Genomic DNA, 20,451 nt, shown 5'->3' on the forward strand with positions numbered 1-20,451 from the left:
CAACCAAGGCCGCTGGTGCCAAAGGTGGGCCACCGAGAGCAGTGAGAAAGCATTCCAAACGCACTTTGTACAGAACCGCTATCGGGGGAAAGGCTTACAGCCTCCCACTGGGCCAAGGGTGCGCCAGGGCATCCGTACCCATGGCATAGTCACAAGGGTCCTTAGAGAAAAACAAACGGCAGTAGGTGTTCTCTTCGGAAGCAAACAGGTCCACGTCGGCCTCGCCGAAGCGGTCCCATATCATACCCACCGTCTCGGGATGGAGTCTCCATTCCGAAGAACAGGGGCCTTCTCGAGAGCATGTCCGCTCCAACGTTCAGGGCGCCTGGCACGTGCGAAGCCCTCAACGAGAGCAAGTGCCTGTCTGCCCACAGCAGCAGCTTCTTCGTTAGGAATTGCAACTGCCTTAAGTGCAAGCCACCAAGGTTGTTCATGTAAGCCACCACTGTTGTATTGTCCGTTCAGACCAGGACGTGGCATCCAGTGAGGAGAGGCCAGAAGTGCCTCAAGCCCAAGAATACTGTTAGGAGTTCTAGGTAGTTAATATGGCAGGCAGCAAGCTAGGGGGAACAGACACCGCTGACGCCACGGCCGCCAAGCAACGCTCCCCACCCAGTGAGGGATGCATCCGTACGGAGAACCTTGCGAGAGGACACCGCCCGCTACTGAACTTGTCCTACCGACTCCATGGTATGAGGAAGAGAAGGCATCTGTTGGACACCGTCACCAGACGGGGCTTGTGGCGGGTCGGGCAAAGGTGCACTGCACCTACCCACCGCTGAAACTCTCTCATGAAGAGATGTCCGAGGGGAACCACATGGATACTGAAGCCATTAGCCCCAGCAGACGTAGAAGTATGCGGAACGGAAGCCGCAGGGAACGGCAGAATCGTGTCAGTCAGGTCTGAAAGGCCGTAACCCTGTACATAGGCCCTGTATGTGAGTCAAGGTACATGCCAATGAGCACAATGTTCTGGGCCGGGAGGAGAGAACTCTTTTGCCAGTTAATGGTGAATCCCAAACTGTGCAGGTGAGCCACCAAGAGATCCGTGTGCTCTCTAGCCTGGAGCTCAGAGTCAGCACAGGTCAAAAGGTCATCCAAATAGGCCAAGACTTGCATGTCTTGCTCACGCAGTGAGAGAAGTGCGGCCTCCAAGCAGCGTGTAAACATGCGGGGGCTCAGGGCTATTCTGAAGGGGAGCACCATGAACTCGTAACACACCCCCTCAGAGGTGAAGCGTAGGTACTTCCAATGCGGGGGGTAGATGTGGATTTGAAGTGAACCAGTCGCCACGATGCACCGAGCGCATGACAATCGCAGGAGTCATCATCTTAAACCGTAAGACTCTGAAGTAGGAGTTGAGACGTCTAGAATACGCCGTAGGCCACCATCCTTTTTAGGCACCAGGAAGTATCTGCTATAGAAAACATCCTCGGCCTCCGAGGGGGAAATGTCTCGTACCGCTACTGCCTTAGCGAGTAACGTCGTAATCTCCTCCCTCAGCGTAAGCACTTGCTCACCGTGGGCCACTGAAGGGACCACCAAGTGAAAAGCAGGCGGGCGTCTGTTAAACTGCAGACGGTAACCCCTCACCACTGCATTCAACATTCAGGGAGAGTTCCTGGACTTGGCCTATGCGTCAGCATGTTGGACTAACAGTATAACTTGGGGTGCAGGCACCGAGGGGCCTTGGCCCATTGCGCCTGGGGAGCAGAGACGGAAAGGCCCGCCAGGTGCGGGGACCTTGGTCTTCCGGGGTGCGCCTGCAGAAGACTGGCTACCTGCCCTTGCGGTCCCGTTTCCCACAGTCAGGGGACAGATGGCGGTCACTGCGCCCTCTACAGGGAGAAGGCTTCTTGAAGTACGCTCTGGTACATGTCGCACCTGCTGGGCTCGAGACCCGAAACTCGCGGGGGGCGTCTTTGCAGTCATTGCTCGTAGAGGGCTTAAACCACTGAGGGGACAAAGGAGCTGAATGGGAGGTCCGTCGTCGGAAGTTTGGGGCAGGCCTAGTGTAGGTCACTTGACGGGAAGGGACCACGGCCTTGAATGCAGGTTGCTGTTTTCTCAGCACCTTGTATTGTCGTTGGATAGCCTCTATCGCGGCAGAAACGAAGAGGCTTGAGTTGGCAATTGGGTGCTTCCATGACCGCCATTTTATCCTATCATTCATGGACGGGATGTTCAACCATGTGTGCCTCAGTCCCACCACAGCTAGCGACATGGCACGACCAGACGCTTGCGCCATACAGCGTGATGTCCGTAAGATGAGGTCAGACGCTGTTCTGATATCAGCCCACAGGGCATCAATGGGCTTACCCTCTGTGAGGGCAGTGTCCATTTCAGAGCCTAGGTAGGCCATTAACAGCTTGGGCCAAGGATCTATAAGATCTCTCCCAGAGGCTAGCAGCGAAGCGGTTCGATTTGTTCGCCAGCTTGGGAGCCGTAGAGCCAGAGAGGGGGCGAGATGGTTAGCCAGGGTACACTCCATGGAGGGTGATCCCATATGCCATCCATGCCTTCCATGTTCAGCATGGAGAAACCACCAATGGGAGATCTGGACGAAAGCGGGCTTCGCCACAACTTTTGCACTTCAGAAATAATGTCCGGAAAAAAGGAGGGAGTACCTCCTGGACGGAAGGCATTACTCGGGGGAGATGGAACCCATCCAAGAACGAACACTGTTTGTGGGCGGGGGGTGTATCCCACGCAATGCCCAGTTTATCAGCTGCCTTTCGACAGAAAGTATGGAGAGTGTTCCCCAAAGGGACGGAATCGTTCCCATCTGAGCTCACGGTCCAACGAGGTGGGGATGATGGGAACTCTGTATCGGAAAACACAGTGAAGATCTTCCCTGTCATCCAGAGAATGAGTAGCCGCTACCGAAATGTAATTGAGCAGGACATCAGGCACCTTGGGGGTCGTGGACCGCTGAGTGATCAAAAGCGCTGTATTAGTGGACCTAGCTGCCCCACTGCGGTTCTATGAAACGTCATCCCAATCCTCATCCTCCGACTCGGGTTTGGGGAGTCACCGCCAGCCCATCCAGTAACGAAAGACTGCGACACGGTTCGCACGAGACACCTTCCAACGCCTCTCGGGCGTGGGCTATGCCAAGACAGACAGAGCATGCTTCATGAGTATCTGTAGCCAGTATGTCCAACCCACAGCCCCTTGGGCATGGGCGGTTTTCTTGGGGTGGTCGTTTGCGGGTAGCCTTACGGCCGCTCATCATGTGCACAGAGAGGGGCAAGATGCTAACACCCTTGACTGCAACAGTAAAGCCACTGAATGTAGCCTTGTCAGTCGCGAGACGAAAAAGAGAGTTTAGCTGTAGCTATAACGCTGCCCACGGTAGCCTCAGCTTTATAGTATATCCAGGGAAGGTTAGCTCCTTAGCGTCAGCGAACGTAACCCGACCACGAATGGGTAACACTCAAAGTTTTACCTCAGTAAACTCACTGGAGGTAAGCAAATGAATTAGCTGATTAGGCAACAAGTTTGCGTAAAGTAAAGATGCTGAGTATAGTCTTTACAGCCGCGGGGCGGAACCGAGAGTTTAGCCGCAGCTAGAACTGCCTCCGGTAGCCTCGGCTATGTGCCAAGGGAAGGTTAGCTCGTTAACTGAGACAGCGAACATAACCTTTCCATAGGTGGTAACACTCGACGTTCCTCCTCCCTGCCTATCGGTATATGGTGTTCGATGGGTGTCTCATACGGTGATGACCTCCCATAGAGAGTAGTAGAACGGAATTTGACTGATAAGAGAACAGGCAAAAAAAACTGCAATTGTGAAAAACACATCTTCAGAGTTGAGGTAAGGTCAAGATGTAACATCAAAATGTTAAGTCAAGATGTAACAGTTATCCGTACAGTTATCAGTTGGTAATCATTTTATGTATGACGGTTTTCATCTCATCGGGAGCGTGTCTATGTTCCCACAGCCCATTGGTCCCACAGCCGATTGGTCCCACATCACTAAGATTTTTAACATTATTTTTAGGCCTGGTTCTCTTAGTTGACTTGGAAATGTGGGGACATGGAGATGTAGAGCATAGGGCTTATATTTGAATCATTTCTTAAAACTGTGGGAACATGGAGCAGTAGGAATAAGCTGGGACCAATGGGCTGTGGGAACATAGGGCTGACCCCCATCTCATCAGTGTTTATACAGCAAATTGTCTTCACCCTGTATACTGTATTTGCATTTGCCTTGAATGTGAAGTTTGAAAACCATTATGGAATAAAAAGCCAAAGTCATATATTCATAATTTTTAATGTATTTATCCATTTGCAAATATTTTTTTTGATAATGATATTCAGAGCAAATTACAACAAACCAAGCAGTTATTGCATTAGAATGATAATCAGCGTGCTAAGCCCCCCACATTTGGGCTGGCATGCCCATGGGGACCCGGTTCGAGTTCGGCTGGGGTAATTTCCCCGCACTACCCCATATCTCTCTGCAGCTCATTTCCTGTCTCCTCTCACACTATCCTATCATAATAAAGGCCCAAAAAAGTCCCCTCCAAAAAACAGTAAAAAAAGAATGATAATCAGAACAAATAATTCTGTATTAATATTACAAGTAGATCAGGAATATCCTATAACATATTTCTCCATAATGATTAGGTCTCAACCAGGGGAAAGAGATTGAGTCATGATGTAGCCTACCCATACTTTTGTCAACACTTTCCTCCAATGGCTTTGTCACTAAAATACCGTGCATACACCTTGTTGTACATAATCTTGTTGTCCACATGAATTGCGTTTCGCAGGCGCTGCCAGAACCAAGGCTCGGCCGAGGGGTTGGTGGACCATTCTAGAATGCTCTTCTGGCACAGTCTCCTCCTCAGCCGCATGAAGTGGGACTGCTGCAGAACGGGGTCGAGGAGCAGGAGCACGATCACGTCCACGTTGTCATCCAGCAGCCTCTGGTGAGCCAGGTACACAGCCATGCGGAAGTTTCCGCTCCTCACATAAGACTCTGTCAGCACAAACACTGTCTTGCGGCTCTGATAGATGCTTTGGGTTAGGTTGTCCAGAACCGGTAGGCCCGGGGTCCAGTCGCGCTCCTCCAGACAGATGGGGGTGAGTTTGTCACCTGCCTCCTCAAGCTGCACCCGGAGGTGGTTCCAAACCCAGTCCGAAACCAGAGGGTCCTTGGTGTCATATGAAATGAAGGCATCGTAAATTGTGTCGGATGATTGAAGCGTGCGATAACCCCAGAGTTTTGCGCTGATGTAGTACCAAACGTAGGAGGCATCCCAGTAAAACAAATGCATAGTGGTAGATGTTAATAAAGTCAGGAGAATGAGGACGGTGGACACCGTGTATAGGACTAATGCCCAGATGTTGTCGCAATCATCTTTATCAAAATATATGATTGACTTGTGTTGTTTCTCTCCGTTTTGCGCTTGACAGGTTACACTGGTGGCTAGTCTGGGAATGTTGATGGTGCTGTTTTCTATCCACAAAATGAAATCTAATAGTCCTCCATCACATGTGCACTGAAAGGGATTTCCTGACAGTTGCAGGGTTTTCAAAGAAATATTTTGGCCGGATGGGAACGTTTTGCCACTGAGTATACTAATTTTGTTTTTCATCAGACTAAGTTCTTGTAAACTCTTAGCACCATTAACAAATCCGTCAGACAATGTTGATATTTTGTTGAAACTCAAGTCAAGGACTGTCATAGCTGGAATGTATTTTGAAAGATTTGAGGAGACGGAAGTCAGACCATTATGGCTCAAATCTAAGTTTTGAAGATGTTGCAGGTATCTGAGGTCACTCCAACGAAAATTATTGAGACTGTTATGATTTATGTACAGTCTTGTTATGTTAGGTGGCAAGTTTTCAAAAACCTCATGGGGTATCTTCACAATATCATTATATGACAGGTCAAGGTGGGTCAAATTAAGAAGGTTTTTAAATAATTTATAGTAGGTGTTGTCATTACCTTTCCACATAAGATTTAGTCGATTGCGGTTGAATTGCAGCTCATTTAGAGATGAGCTGTTTAACTCTTTAGTTGTTAAACTGAAAATGGCATTTCCACTCAGATTCAAAACTCTTAAAGTGGAAAGATTTTCCAAAAATGTAAAACTTTTTGTCACTCCTGCCACCAGAAAATAATGATTATTATAACTGAGGTCCAACACCTCCAAGTGCTTTAACTCAGAGAATGCAAATTCATAGGCCAAGTCCACCTTGTTATATGACAGGTCCAGGTAAGTCAGGTTTGGTAGGTAGGTGAATTCAGTACCATTCAGTGCAGCTGAAAAGCCATTTCTTGATAGATTGAGGCAAAGGACATCACCAAACCTTTCAAACTGTTTAGACGACAGGAAGAAAAGATTGTTTCTGCTAAGATCAAGGACCCGTCCTGTCTTGTAACACTCAGTCTTAATATAGCCATGTGACAGTTCAAAATTATAATCTTCTTCCCTTACGTATTCTCTAGGTACGAAGACATTTGATGACATGGCACCATTTGAGGGAATAGGGTTGGCTTCCGATATTGGATGGAGCCTATTCTCAGCTAGGTATAGAAGTTTTAACTTTGGCAAACTTGTAAATGCCTTGGACTCAGACAATACGATGAAATTCACTCCTAGATTCAGTACAGAAAGGTTTGCTAAATTCTGCAGTGGTTCAAAGGTCTTGTCCTTAATTTCTTGAAAAACATAACCTTCAATATGTAACGTGTGCAGGGAAGCCAACTTTGAGAAATGTTTTGATAGATTCATTGTCTTTGGATAACTATGTAAATCAAAGTTATATGACAAATCAAGTCTTTGCAGGGACGTTAAATTCACCAAGAAGCTCCCCTCAGCAATTGTACGTGCCAGAAAGTTGAAGGAGAGGAAAAGATTAGTAAGATTACGCAGATTCTCAAACCAAGAGTCGCTCAGGGTGAGAAGGGAGTTCCCTGCTAGCTGCAACACATTCAATTTAGACAGAGTCCTAAATGCTTGGGGGTGAATTGTAATCGATCCACGTTTGCATGGGACACAAGGGTATGGCGCGTTGCGACATCGTGGACAGTTTCCTTGAATCCTCAAGGTGACCAAGTTGACCAGGTTGACAAAATCATCTTTGAAAATGAATTCAATTCTGTTTGAAGCAAGATCAAGCACTGTAAGAGAGTCGGGCAGACCATGTGGCACCGCTGTTATGTTGTTGTAGGACAGGATTAGGCTTTGCAGATTGGTCAAGTTTGAAAAGGTGTTGTTTTCAACTCTGAATGTCCTGTTACATGGGTTTCCACTGAAACAGTTTTTGGAAAGGGATATTTTCATAACCTTTGACATGCCGGAGAAACTACTTTGGTTGAGATGGGTGATGTTATTACCATCCAAATAAATACGTATCAGGCTGGCTGGGAGATGTTTGGGTACCTCGTGAAGTCCAACACCAGAAATCCTCAAAACGTTTAACTTTGTCAGATTCGAGAAGGCCCCGGTTGACAGATTTAATTTTTCATACTTATTAATCCGGTCAAGCTTCAGATAAGTCAGGTTGTAAAAAACAGTTTTTTTTTCATCAGAAGCTGTGAAGTTGACTGCAGATACGTTCCCTATTTTGTTATCTGCCAAGATTAAAGAAGTGACATTTTTCCAGATTCCATCGGGTATTTTCCTTAGGCCTCGTCTTGAGCAGTCAAATGTGATAGTTTTGGCTGTGTCATTCTTCTCCACCTCGCAGGGGACTTTCCTCAAATCCTTTACGACAATAGCACCCAATGTTGAAGTCATGCCAAGAGAAAAAAAAAACCATGTTCCCGTTAACCAAAAGGATGCCTGTCAAAGTGAAAAGACATGAAATGCTGAATTATTTTGAAAGGATATTGTTGATCTAAAGAATTCAGAATATCTGTTAAAAACATAATGTTATATGGTATGTACAGTAATTACTAACGATTGTTTTACAAATATGATTAGATTGTTAAAATACAATATTTGTTGGTAGTGCTACTGTTCAAAATACTCCTAATCCTACTCACCATGTCAGTGGCTATTAAAAAAGCCCTCGCAGTTGGACAGACGAAACTGTGCTCTGTGAGACCTCCGCTCTGTGGGAACTGTGTCCTTTGGCTTGAATCTTAAACAAGTGAGCATACATGTAGACAGATGGATGCTTCTGAGAGACTGTTGGCGGTTGACAGTTGGCACTTTAGAGTGTTGTTGGTGGACAATAGCGAGATAACCATCTCATGACAGACGTAAGAGGAAGTGCTTATACTTTCATTTCCCGTTTTGGGATGCATTTTATTTGAAAGGTGCACTGTCTAATATTATTTTTAGTAGTTGATTTCCAAATTCATGTTGCCAATTCACAAATGTTACATTTTTCCCACAAATACTTAACACCACCAAATTTGAAGTAGGCCTATTCGTTATGACTGGGACAATTGCACCTTTCATACATGAAAAGGAGGATCTTCTACATGTCTGCTATTTTGAATTACTGTACTCATGCAAGTAAATGACAGTTTATAATGACATAAATATTTATTTAAAAAAATCTAGTTTGGCAATAGTCACAGCCGTTTCAATGAGCACCATTGTTGCGTATAGATACACTGTATCTACCGGTACTCTTATTTAGTACCCTTGTCACTTTATGTGTCACCATGTCTCTTTAATAGGGTGCACTAGGCTACTTTTGTTATTGTCTGTTCATTGTGGGTTGCTTGTATGTTATGTGTGTCCTAAATGTTGAGAATGTTTTGTATGAGCGAAGCTCACTTTACTGCAAATCAAATCTAACCTTGGGTACCAATAAAAGTTATCTTATCTAATCTATGTAATCTAATTGTTGAATTAAGCTAATTCTGTCATTGAGATCATGGCATGTGATACAAGCCATCCTTTTAAACTGCTGGACTTACTATAACATAACATACAATTGCTACAGTAGTTACTGTACGTCTAAGGAATTTCTAGTATCCACTGAGGAATGTCATGATATGACAATGAAATGATGCTATTGTGCCTTGCCATATTGTTATATTTGGTAACTTTACTTGATGCCGGTGTCATATTCATGTCATTACAGTGTCATAACAATGTCATGGCACAGTTATGCACGTGTCATAAACATTATGTCCATATCATAAACATTTGATGACTATTGGCCTTCAGTGACATTCGATCCTGGCAAAGACAACTGCTTTTTTGGCGTCAAGTTAAGTGTTACCCTATATTTGCTACAGTGTAAACCTATTGAGCTCATAATTATTTTCTCAAGCCCTCTCATGCCAGTGTATTTGAAGTGAAAGCGTGAAAGCCCAACTGGGTAACACCAATTGTCCCATTGTCATTGTGACACAGCACTCCACACACACGTGTTCACTGCACACAACAAAATTGCATTCATGCCTCACCCGTGCAAGGGGGTAGCCCCCAAAGCGCCCCAAGGGAGTAGTGTGGCGGGACGGTACCATGCTCAGGGTACCTCAGTCATGGAGGAGGATGGGGGAGAGCACTGGTTAATTACTCCCCCCCACCAACCTGGTTGGGGTTGGGAGTCGAACCGGTAACCTTTGGAATACAAGTCTGATGCCCTAACCACTTACCCATGACTGCCCATATGATGTTTATTACCTTTACTGTACACATGCTGATGATCCCATTTTGGCCAAACTCATATAATTTCTTTTCAACATAGAAAATATAGCTGATGTGTTTACAATCATGACTGTTGTAAACTCTGTCTGTGCACTTAAAACTATTCGGTAAAACACATCATATTGCCCATTCATCAGTGTGTCTATTGACACCGTACACTTCACACCAAACCTCATTGGTATTACATTGCTCACACAATCACATTCACTCTCACTTCTCTCTCTAATGTTACAGAAATAATGAGGTTTCCTCCAATCTGTAATTTCAAGTTCCTGAAATGTATTTTAAACGGGGTAGAATTTCAACAATTTATGGACAACTGCAAAACTTATTTTTGAGACACTGAAGGAGTGACCTAGTATGCTTTAGAAAGCATTGTGATCTTTTTTATCGTCACAGTGGTGTGAAACACAACATATTTCTTTTCTCTTGAAATGTATGTGCTGTGTATTGCTTTTACCTTTGTGCCTTGCCATGCCTTGTGTTTCCTTAACACACGGGTGTTAGACTTGTAATATTGTGCTGTTGTTGTGGTATGTTTCATATGGCGCAGTTTCTCTTTTTAAAGTGCAGTGTAAGTAGGTCATAGTTGAGGTTAATCTATGATTTCACTTGTTAGAGAACTATTGTGCCCACCATTTTAACACACCAAATTTCTGGTGAACCCCTGGATATCGTCGCACGGCTTTTAGCCTGTAAGACACCATCCCTGTTATAAATTGTCTGTTTCTAGAATGGCAAGGACCAAGTCGTAAATGCATTACTATTAGACACTATGTATAATCATAAGCATAATCTATGGTAGTAAAATCTTGTCAATGACTATTACAGTGTTCCATTTGTGGAACGGTGTGCATTGTGGAGCTATATTTCTGTTTGGACATGATATTATATACAGACTTAAAGTGGACATACACTGTTCATCACAATGTGATGGCTGCACAGTTGCTTGTACTAGTGAAGAGGACAGGCGCACCTGCAAACTTGTGTACTGTTTAAATATGAACAAGTCTCATAATTACATAGCTTACTTGTAGGCTACCTATAGATAGTTATGAGCATTTAAGATTGCATGTCTCACACCACTCAGAATGATAATTGGCTGTTATGTAATCTTAATAGTATAAGATTAGATTAATGAGTAATATTCATTTTGTTCACCATTAGACATTTTAGGCAACTGCATTTGAATTCAGGCAACTCTCTCTGGGGTCCTGACCCCAGGGTTGAAAAGACTGGTTGCTGAGTTCAGCATTCAAGTTTATTGGCAATAGATTAATCAACATTCATAATCTGAGCATAAAAACAAAATTATATCCTAAGACACTGTATTTTTTTGTATTTGTGAGGTATAATGAAAGGCATAACAATTCTAGATATTGTCCTAACTCAGTAGCGAACAGTAACTCATACAGTAACTATCTCTTAACTCCTAGTAAATGCAAACATACCAAAGCCTATGTTTTTGCAATTACTTGTGGAGTTGATAAGAAAATCTACATGATTATTATGTACATAAGTATGTTTACGAAAATAATGTACAGTATTGTAATTCTCCTCACAAATACAGTAGGCAATACAGTGGCAGTACGTTAACTACAGAGTTTCTTGGAAAAGTTTGCTGTAATGTGTCTGACTGTCGGTCAACATAACACTTCTCAAACAGTGCCAGAAGTACTGTTGCGCTTGCGGATTCGATGGCCATTCCAACACAGACCTCTTGTACAGCCTCTTCCTAAGTCGAAGGTATTTCGAATTGCAGGCAATCTTCTCCAGAAAAATCAAAACGATCACGTCGTTCTTCTCGTCCATGAGCCTCTGGTGCGCCAGGTAAAAGGCTGTTTTGAAGTCGCCGCTCCTCATGTACCTGAAAGAAAGAAAGTGAAAGCCCATTGGGAAACTCCAACTCCCATTGTCATTGTGACACAGCACTCCACAGCACACAAGTGAACACTGCACACTGCACACAACGAAATTGCATTTATGCCTCACCCGTGCAAGGGGGCAGCCCTCAGTGGCGCCCCATGGGGAGCAGTGTGGTGGGACGGTACCATGCTCAGGGTACCTCAGTCATGGAGGAGGATGGGGGAGAGCACTGGTTGATTACTCCCCCCACCAACCTGGCGGGTCGGGAGTCGAACCGGCAACCTCTGGGATGCAAGTCTGACGCCCTAACCGCTCACCCATGACTGCCCATAAGCATAATACCTGTTGTTCAGGATGAAGACGGTCCTCTTGCTCTGCTGGATACTCTGCGAGAGGTTGTCGATGAGTGGCCAGCCGGGGATCCAGTCCCGCTCCTCCAGGCACAGGTGCAAGGACGGCACCTCCTCCTCCTCCAGGTGGACGCGCAGCTCCTGCATCACCCAGTCGGACACCGCCGGGTCCTTCTTGTCGTAGACGATGAAGGCGTCGTAGAAGTTGCCGTCGGAGTCGGAGTCCATGCGCTTGTAGCCTTTTAACTTTGCCGCGACGAAATGGTAGATGTACCACACGTCCCAGAGGAAGAGGTGGCTGGAGACTGACAGTGCGGTGAAGCACAGTGTCAGAGATGTCAGCAGTATGTAAAGGATAATGGATAGATAGTTCTGTTGGCAGGCTGGAAGGTAGAGGGAGATAACGCTTTTGCCCTCCTGCTCACCTGGGGCGGCACATTTGACTTCGGTGGCTATCCTGGGGATTCGCACGGTGGTACGGTTAAGCCACATGACGAACCAAATGGAGCGGCAAGTGCACAGGAATTTGTTGTTGTCGAGATACAAAGTGTCAAGCTTCTCGATTGTATCTTCCGGAAAGCTTGACTGTTCAATGTGCTGAATGTCATTATAACTTAGATCAAGGACTCTGAGGGAGGTTATCTTGGCTAGAAATGTCGGGGTAATTTGGGAAATGTGGTTCTTGCTCAGTACTAGCTCTCTGAGAGATACTGCATAGCTGGAAAGTTTTTCTGGGAGCTCTGTTAGAAGGTTTTCGCTGAGATCCAACACTTCTAATTTTGGAAGATGCACAAGTTTATCCCAGGGAAAGATTTTGAGCTTGTTCTTGTCTATGTGCAGTTCCGTGAGATCATCCGGGCCTCTTTGAAAAATATCTGGGATGAAGTTGAGATTATTCTCAGAAATGTAAAGTTTTTTTAATCCCACCAGTTTGCTGAAGTAATTTATGTATCGTGTATCTCCATCTCTCCAGAGCATATCAAGGCGATTGCCCTTGAACTCCAGGTGCTCAAGGGTTAGGCTTTCAATTTCAGTGTTGGTGGATGTTGAAATCTGATTGTAGTTCATAATCAACTTTCGCAGCTTTCGCAGGTTGCTTGTGAAGTTAAGCATGTGTGTTAAACCCTCAGCTTCAAAGTAATGATTGTTGTAGCTAATGTCAAGAACAACCAGGTTGGTCAGTTCTCCAAAGGCTGATGAATACATTGTATCCAAGCGGTTGGATGAAAAGTCAAGGTATTCAAGAGAGTCTTTGAGATTCTCAAACTCGGATCCATTTAAACTTTGACTCATAGCATTACCTGACAGATTGAGACACTTCAGTTTGCCCAGATTCAAAAATTTTGAGTGAAGAAAGAATATGTTATTTCTGCTGATGTCCAAGGTCTTACCGCGTTGAGTGCACTCTGTATTGAGTTGGCTCACCACTCCGAGTTCCTTGTCCTTGTATTTGCAGCTGCGCGCAAATTCGTCATATCTGAAATAGTGGATCTCTCTCACTTCCCTATTATAGAACTGGGCATTGTGCAACATGGGGTTTTCATACAAAGGGTGTCTCACTGAACCATAGGATGACAAATCATTTTCAGTGGGGGATGAGATTTTGTTCTCTGACAAATTGATGATAGCAACCTGTTTAAGTATAGACAGAATGCTGAGGTCAGTAATCTTAATGAAATTGAAGCCGAGGTCTATCATTCTAAGGTGTTTAAGGGACACCAGAGGATCGATATCTTCTTTCTTCAGCTCTTGGAACACTAATCCCCGGATTCGAAGAATCTGAAGAGATTTCAACAAAGAGAATGATTTATTGAGGTTAAGGGAGGCCGGGTATTTCTGTAGCTCATAGTTAAAAGACAAGTCCAGCTCCTCAAGGTTAGGCAAGGAGGCAGGAAAGTCAGCGACTACAATTTCCTGAGCCAAAAAGTTACTTGACAAGTCCAGTACTTTAAGGTTCGTGCAGCTCCTAAACCATTGCTGTTTAACTCGTTTGAGGGAATTGCTGTGAAGACGCAAGATTTGTAGCTTCCTGAGGTTTTCAAAGGCTTTGTCATCGATGTCGAGAGGATCGTTGTTGGCGCATGGCACGCAGGGGAAAGGAGCGTTGTAACAGCGAGGACAGTTCCCACTTAAGTCCAGCGTCTCCAGATTGGTCAAGTTCTGGAAGTCTTCCACGCTCACTCTGTGGATGTTGTTGTTGTAGAGATACAGCTCCTTAAGACTAGCAGGCAGTCTTTGGGGTATATAGGACAGATTGTTTGCCTTTAGGGATAGCAACGTCAACCGCTCAAGCAGAAAGGCATCATCTTCCACCTCATATGTTGTATTGCAAGGATTTCTGAAGTAACAGTTTTGACCTAAGTAGAGTTTCTCTATATGTTTCTCTATATCTGTCAGGTTTGCTTTCATGATCTTAAATATATTGTTTACCTCCAAACTAAGCAGAACAAGGTTCTTAGGGAGGCCCTTTGGTATAGTCGTCAGTTGGTTTCCATCCAAATAGAGAGATTTTAAAGTCTTCAGCTTTGAAAAACTCCAGTCGTCAATAGTCACACTCTGATTGCACACGTGGTCCTTTGGGCCAACTTTAACCGGTACACAGTTGCAACGCATATCGATCTCAGTGATGTTTTTCAGTGCCTTGAAGGAGCTGGAGTTAATGTGACGGATTTGGTTGATGGTGAGGGTCAAGTTGGTGGTGTTTGCCGGGATGCCGTAGGGGACGTATCCAAGGCCCACCTGAGTGCAGTTCACACTCACTTCGCTCCCGTTGCTCAGCACGGTGACTTCACACGGCAGACTTTTAGGGTACCACAGGGAAGCCACTAACGCAGGCAAGAGGAGCAGAGTTAGGCTGAGGAGGGTCTGCACCCCTGGTCCATGTGCCTGGATTACCTGAGAGAGAAGACACAATCAATATGAATAATATATATGAAGAGAGGACACACTGCTGCGTTGAAACGTTAGACGTGCCTGGATTACCTGAGAGAGAAGACACAATGTTATGATATGATTTATTTCAGATGTTACAAGCGAGAATCAGCAAACTTTGAGGAAAAAAAGACAAATACCAATAAAGGGGGAAAAAAAACATCTTTAACCCCACTTAGTTCATCTGAAAAAGAGTGGGATGAAGGATTGCTTCTTTACTCCCACCTCAATCAAACTATAATAATCTATATGCATGTTTGCCTCCACTGATCAAAAGCAATGTGACATTGAATAGAATAGAATAATAGAATAATGGACCTCACCAAAATCAACAAAAATCCATAGAACAATGATGCACTGAACAGCACTGGGGCACATTAACAATGGTATAATAAGCCTGTTAAATTCATGTAGACCTGAATGAATTGATTCAAACTAGTTTTAAACTGATTGGCTTTTAAGTCAATATGTAGGCTGTTTATTTTATGTTCACATAGGCCACTATCTAAACAAACCACTGTGAACACATTCCAAATATAACAGCATTCATCTGTTTCAGAGTATCATTTCAATTTCATTTCTTTGTTTACAAGTATGTCCGACACAAGTCCATACTCCATATTAATATCATTTCATGTGATAAACAATTGTACTTACAGCCATCTCTGTCAGCAAGCAATACAATAATTCCAGCTATACTCAGTACATGTGATCTACAGTACAGTACAGGCCAAGTACAGGTCCCCAAAGAGACTCAGGAGCTGGTGGGATCACAAGACAAGACATCAACAGAGCTCTTACGTACTTGTTATAGCTACTCATCTACCGTGCACAGGGACATCACCCCCCCACCCTTGCAAGTGAAAGTGGGTACAGTATATTTAGCCTGCCAAACTTCCCCATTATCAAACAAGTGAGACCACACAACCCTCAGGTTCAGGTGTTCAGGTCTGAGGTCCTATGAGAGAATGAATGAAGGAAGCGAAGGACAGCACTCTTCAGATTTTTCTCTGTTTATTCACCTAATAAACAGAGACAAATCTGAAGAGTGCTGTCCTTCGCTTCCTTCATTCCTCAATATATTATGTGGGATTCAGCACCCAGTTATAATCTGTATTAAATAGTATAGGCGATAATGCGAGCGTGTGTCCTTTATTTCTGAGAGAATGCCAATAGGCTACGTCAGTGATTCCCAAACTGGGGGTCGGGACACCCCCGGGGGGGTTGCAGAGGTACTGAGGGGGGGTCGCGGACCAAAGGGACATTGGATACAATACGTATTCACTTTGTATGGTTTTTAATTCGTAGATGTATTTGCCTAGCAATTGCCAAGCGATCGTAAAAATATTCTTAAAGGAGAAGTCCAGTTTTTTGAACATTAAGGCCATTTTCTGAGTGGTCTGCAATGTTTTAGAGTCCCCCTCACCGTTTATTTCATGTTTGCTGCAGTCTCTGTTATTTGGCTGATTTGGATTTGATCTCAACCAGCTTTAGAATGGTCGTCTATGAGCACCTGCAACTCTGTTCTTAAAATCACCTTAAACATTTGTTTTCGAAAGTCTACAGCTCACAAAGTGGTTAGGGGTGTTCACTAGCAGTCCCTAACAAGTTTCAAGGCGAAATATGGCTTCTGTCATTTTTTATTTGCCATTTTGTGAAAGAAAGTGAAAGTGAAAGTGAAACTTAATTTACAAATTGCTACATAAAACACGACAGATGCCATATTTCGCTACAAAAATTGCTAAGGAACACCAGTGAATACTGCTGAACACTTGCTGAGTTGCATATTCTTCAAAACAAATGTTAAAGGTGATTTTAAGAACAGAGTTGCAGGTGCCCATAGACTGCCATTCTAAAGCTGGTTGAGATCAAATCCAAATCAGCCAAATAACAGAGACTGCAGCAATCATGAAATAAACGGTGAGGGGGGCTCTAAAACATTGCAGACCATTCAGAAAATGGCCTTAATGTTCAAAAAACTGGACTTCTCCTTTAAGTCCAAAAGGGGATCCCCGCTGAAAAAGTTTGGGAACCTCTGACATGTTCCAGTGAACTGTGTCAAAACATGTAGAATCTACAGTACATGCCCATTTTGGGAAGCTTCTTTCTGTTGTTCCACCTGTTGAACTGCTAAAAGCTTTACTACAATGCTTTAACTTTACTGCCACATCACAGAGAATCTTTAGTATCTGGTCTTATCCACTCTGGCCATAATTGGTGCCGTATTAGCCTATATGATTTTAATAGTTTGTGAGAGGAAATTTTGTCAAATATGTGGCCATTACAAATACATGTACCATACTTGTACTACTTGTACTATGTAAATGTGTTATACACAAAAACCTATCCATAACTGTGCTGTACTGTACTTAACAATGTTTGACAATCACTATGTTTACATGTGACATTTAATTTGGAATTAACTCCATTTCATTCTGAATGAGGCTTAATTCCGCTTTGAAAACGTCATGTTAACACTTCTTAATTCGGAATTAAATGAAAGATCAAAGGTAACTCGTCTGAACTATTTAATTCTGAATTATTAATTCCGAATTAAAAACATCATGTAAAAACGTAGCAAATGTAGCGTTGACATTGTCTGGAAGGAGTGTATGAATTAGTATAACATTCTGTTTCTCACCTTCTCTTCCAACTTGTTTTGCTGTGTTGCTTTGTGCTTTGCTGTTGTGTGTAGTAGTGCTATTTTTGGGTGTCTTGAACAAGTGAAAGAGGAAGTTCTGGTCATAAATCTGTGAGAGTGTGTACAACTGTGTGTGCTCTGGAAGTGTGTTGAGAACCATGATGGAAAAGCATTTGGGTATCTTCGGTAACTTGGCTTGTGACTATCTCCAAAATGTGAATCTCCAAACTGAAGGTTCCTTGTTGAAAGTGGTAGTCTGACTGATCCGAGGCACACTGATCTTAGTGAAAAAAGTTACAAATCCTTTATTTCAATGGATTACGCGTATTTGGGTATCATTCTCTCAGACACAATTCTATCCCAGGTCATTACACAAGAGTCAATAATCTGATGGGCAGCCGTTGTGTAATGGTTAGGGAGTCGGACTTTAGTTCCCAGGGTTGCAGGTTCGTATCTTAAAAGGAAAAGGAAAGCCCATTGGGAAACTCCAACTCCCATTGTCATTGTGACACAGCACTCCACAGCACACAAGTGAACACTGCACACTACACACAACGAAATTGCATTTATGCCTCACCCGTGCAAGGGGGCAGCCCTCAGTGGCGCCCCATGGGGAGCAGTGCGGTGGGACGGTACCATGCTCAGGGTACCTCAGTCATGGAGGAGGATGGGGGAGAGCACTGGTTGATTACTCCCCCCACCAACCTGGCGGGTCGGGAGTCGAACCGGCAACCTCTGGGATGCAAGTCTGATGCCCTAACCGCTCACCCATGACTGCCCATACCACTCCCTACACCTCCATCCAGGTCTGAAGTGCCCTTGAGCAAGGCACCTGATCCCACATTGCTCCAGGGACTGTATCCAATAGCCTGTAATATTTGTAAGTTGCTTTGGATAAAAAAAAGTGTAAGTGTAATGTTATGTAATGTAATCTCTAGTACAGGTAGTAGTGCATGAACAGTTCTACAAGTCTTTGAACTCTCTACTATTTTCTACATACTATCATAATTTTTTCAAAGAAGACACATCACCTGAGGGAATGGTTAAATTACTTGTTACTTTAATTTTACCAGTTAACCACAAAAAAAGAAATTTAATATTTCATCAATTCATAATAAATACAATGTATAGACTCTGGAAATGCAAAAACAATGTTACATGTGAACATAAAGTGATGTCATTGTGTCTAGTGTTAAATTTGTATAACCTGTTTGTGGAGATAAATAAATTTAGCAATTTTGCATGTGGGCTTTAAACAATGAATGACATTATTGGATGATATAACTAAGTCTATCAGGGTGCCCACAAGGATATTTAACCTAAAATGCATTGAACACTGCATACTTGTTGCAAGAATCTGGGTGGATCAAATTGATTGAAGTTTTTTTTTTTTTTTTTAGAAACTCTATTATAGAATTTATAATTTTACATATTAGACAAAATATACACAAGGCAAGGACAAATCATAGCAGTTCAATAATGAATGGGCCGGATAAAGCCCATGTCTTACATATGGCTTTTTGCAATCGATCATTAAAAAGACAACAGTGTTTATTTCAAGTGAGCGAGTCAGTGAGCAGATAGTGGACGTGGCAGTGAAATGATGTGTCAGTGCTCTGATGCTTTGGTTCTGCACACGCAGGCTAGACATAATGTCTTGCCATGTTAATTCAATATTATTCTAAGCATAAAGTCCGGTCCCATTCGATTCGTATTTGAGTGTGGAACCAACACAGTGAAAGCATAGGCCTACAGTATATGCCATAGTATTAAATTCAAATCTCTTAGTATTAATTCAACACTCAAAGTTGAATTCACCTCTAAATTGAAAGGGGTCCGTCCATATATGCTCGTAATAGTGTTGAATTAACTCTGACAATCCACTGTGTGGGGAGAGGGAGGAGGGGATAAGATGCTTATTCCTTGAGTTCAAGAAACTATGCCTGCACACTGCGGAATACGCTCCAAAAAATAAACTCGATTTATTTAAAACAGCAACGTTTCGATCACCCTCGATCTTCATCAGGCATATGCATGACGAAGATCCAGGATTATCGAAACGCTGCTGTTTTGATTTGATAAAGTTTATTTTTTGGAGCTTATTCCGCAGTGTGCAGACCTACCTTCTTGAACGGTCTGACACTTTTTTGTCTGGTACCTGCAACAAGTGACTTTGGATGTGCGCACCCTACCCAAAACAAGATGCTTGCTCCTTGACCCATCACCACCGGCAGGCAGCACGTCCTCATCTTCATCTTCGCCACCACTTGCCGCTCACCCCCCATGGTAGGCTGCTTACCTCACTGGGTAACACTTTATAGTAAGGGATGCATAAAAAGCATTCTAAACAAGGCTGTAAATTAACCTTTTCATCACCAGCCAAAATGGTTAGTAGATGCTAATCGTACTAGCCAACACACACCCTCACTAATGGGTCAAAGTGTCTGGTAAGTTGTTGTTTTTTTACCAGCCAAACTGAAATTTCACCAGCATCTGGTCGGTTGGCTGGTGTTAATTTAGAGCTATGATTATAAATACTTAGTAAATAATTAACTAATGATGAATGAAACATTAACATGTTTTTGTAAATGATTGGGAAATGTTATATGTTATTATGGTTATATTATATAGTTAAGTTTTTTTTAGCAAACATTTACAATTTGTTCATAAATGAATAAAAATACTCTGTGAAATAGTTTGTAAAATATTGAACATATATTTTGTAGATATTTTATGAACCATTAATAAAGCTCAGTTGATATTTTATTAATTATTGGTTAATTATTTACTAAGTCTTTATAATGCTTTTTAGGCATCCCTTATTATAAAGTGTTATATATAAATGTCACTGCTGTATGGTAGCCTGGAGACATGGCCCCAGGCAGCAGCCCACAACCTTACAGCACAGCAGCTCTGAATGTGTATCAAGTGCAGTAATCATTTGGCTGCAAAGACCAAGCTACTGTCTGGTCAGCTGATTACTAAGTCTATTAAAGTGCCAGAACAAGAGGTTTTATAACACTCAGCGAGC

At 43.3% G+C, this 20,451-nt stretch overlaps 2 protein-coding genes across 3 annotated transcripts; both read right to left on the reverse strand.

Moving 5' to 3' along the window:
* Positions 1-4,296: 4,296 nt before the first annotated feature.
* Positions 4,297-8,154, reverse strand: LOC134460767 (toll-like receptor 8). 2 transcript variants are annotated; one of them, XM_063213304.1, is made up of 2 exons: positions 8,006-8,154; positions 4,297-7,802 (listed from the first exon to the last, which is right to left on the reverse strand). In XM_063213304.1, exons 1-2 carry the CDS (start codon positions 8,006-8,008, stop codon positions 4,686-4,688), a joined length of 3,120 nt encoding a protein of 1,039 aa, XP_063069374.1. In that variant the 5' UTR covers positions 8,009-8,154; the 3' UTR covers positions 4,297-4,685. The 2 variants fall into 2 exon arrangements, with proteins under 2 accessions (XP_063069374.1, XP_063069375.1); XM_063213305.1 differs by lacking the exon at positions 8,006-8,154 and having other exon boundaries at positions 4,297-7,922.
* Positions 8,155-10,970: 2,816 nt separating this feature from the next.
* Positions 10,971-15,545, reverse strand: tlr7 (toll-like receptor 7). Its single transcript, XM_063213303.1, has 3 exons — positions 15,437-15,545; positions 11,841-14,743; positions 10,971-11,499 (listed from the first exon to the last, which is right to left on the reverse strand). The coding sequence occupies exons 1-3, from the start codon at positions 15,440-15,442 to the stop codon at positions 11,229-11,231; spliced, it is 3,180 nt and encodes a 1,059-aa protein (XP_063069373.1). The 5' UTR covers positions 15,443-15,545; the 3' UTR covers positions 10,971-11,228.
* Between the last annotated feature and the right edge of the window lie 4,906 nt (positions 15,546-20,451).

The sequence above is a fragment of the Engraulis encrasicolus genome, chromosome 13 (assembly GCF_034702125.1).
Source record: "Engraulis encrasicolus isolate BLACKSEA-1 chromosome 13, IST_EnEncr_1.0, whole genome shotgun sequence".
In the NCBI taxonomy this organism is placed as follows: domain Eukaryota; kingdom Metazoa; phylum Chordata; class Actinopteri; order Clupeiformes; family Engraulidae; genus Engraulis; species Engraulis encrasicolus.

What these genes read in the sequence shown, in the direction of transcription:
- tlr7 (XM_063213303.1), bottom strand. An exon ending in GTCTTCATCCTGAACAACAG is followed by an intron (nt 11,500 to 11,840) that starts GTATTATGCTTA and finishes TCTTTCTTTCAG; the next exon opens with GTACATGAGGAGCGGCGACT.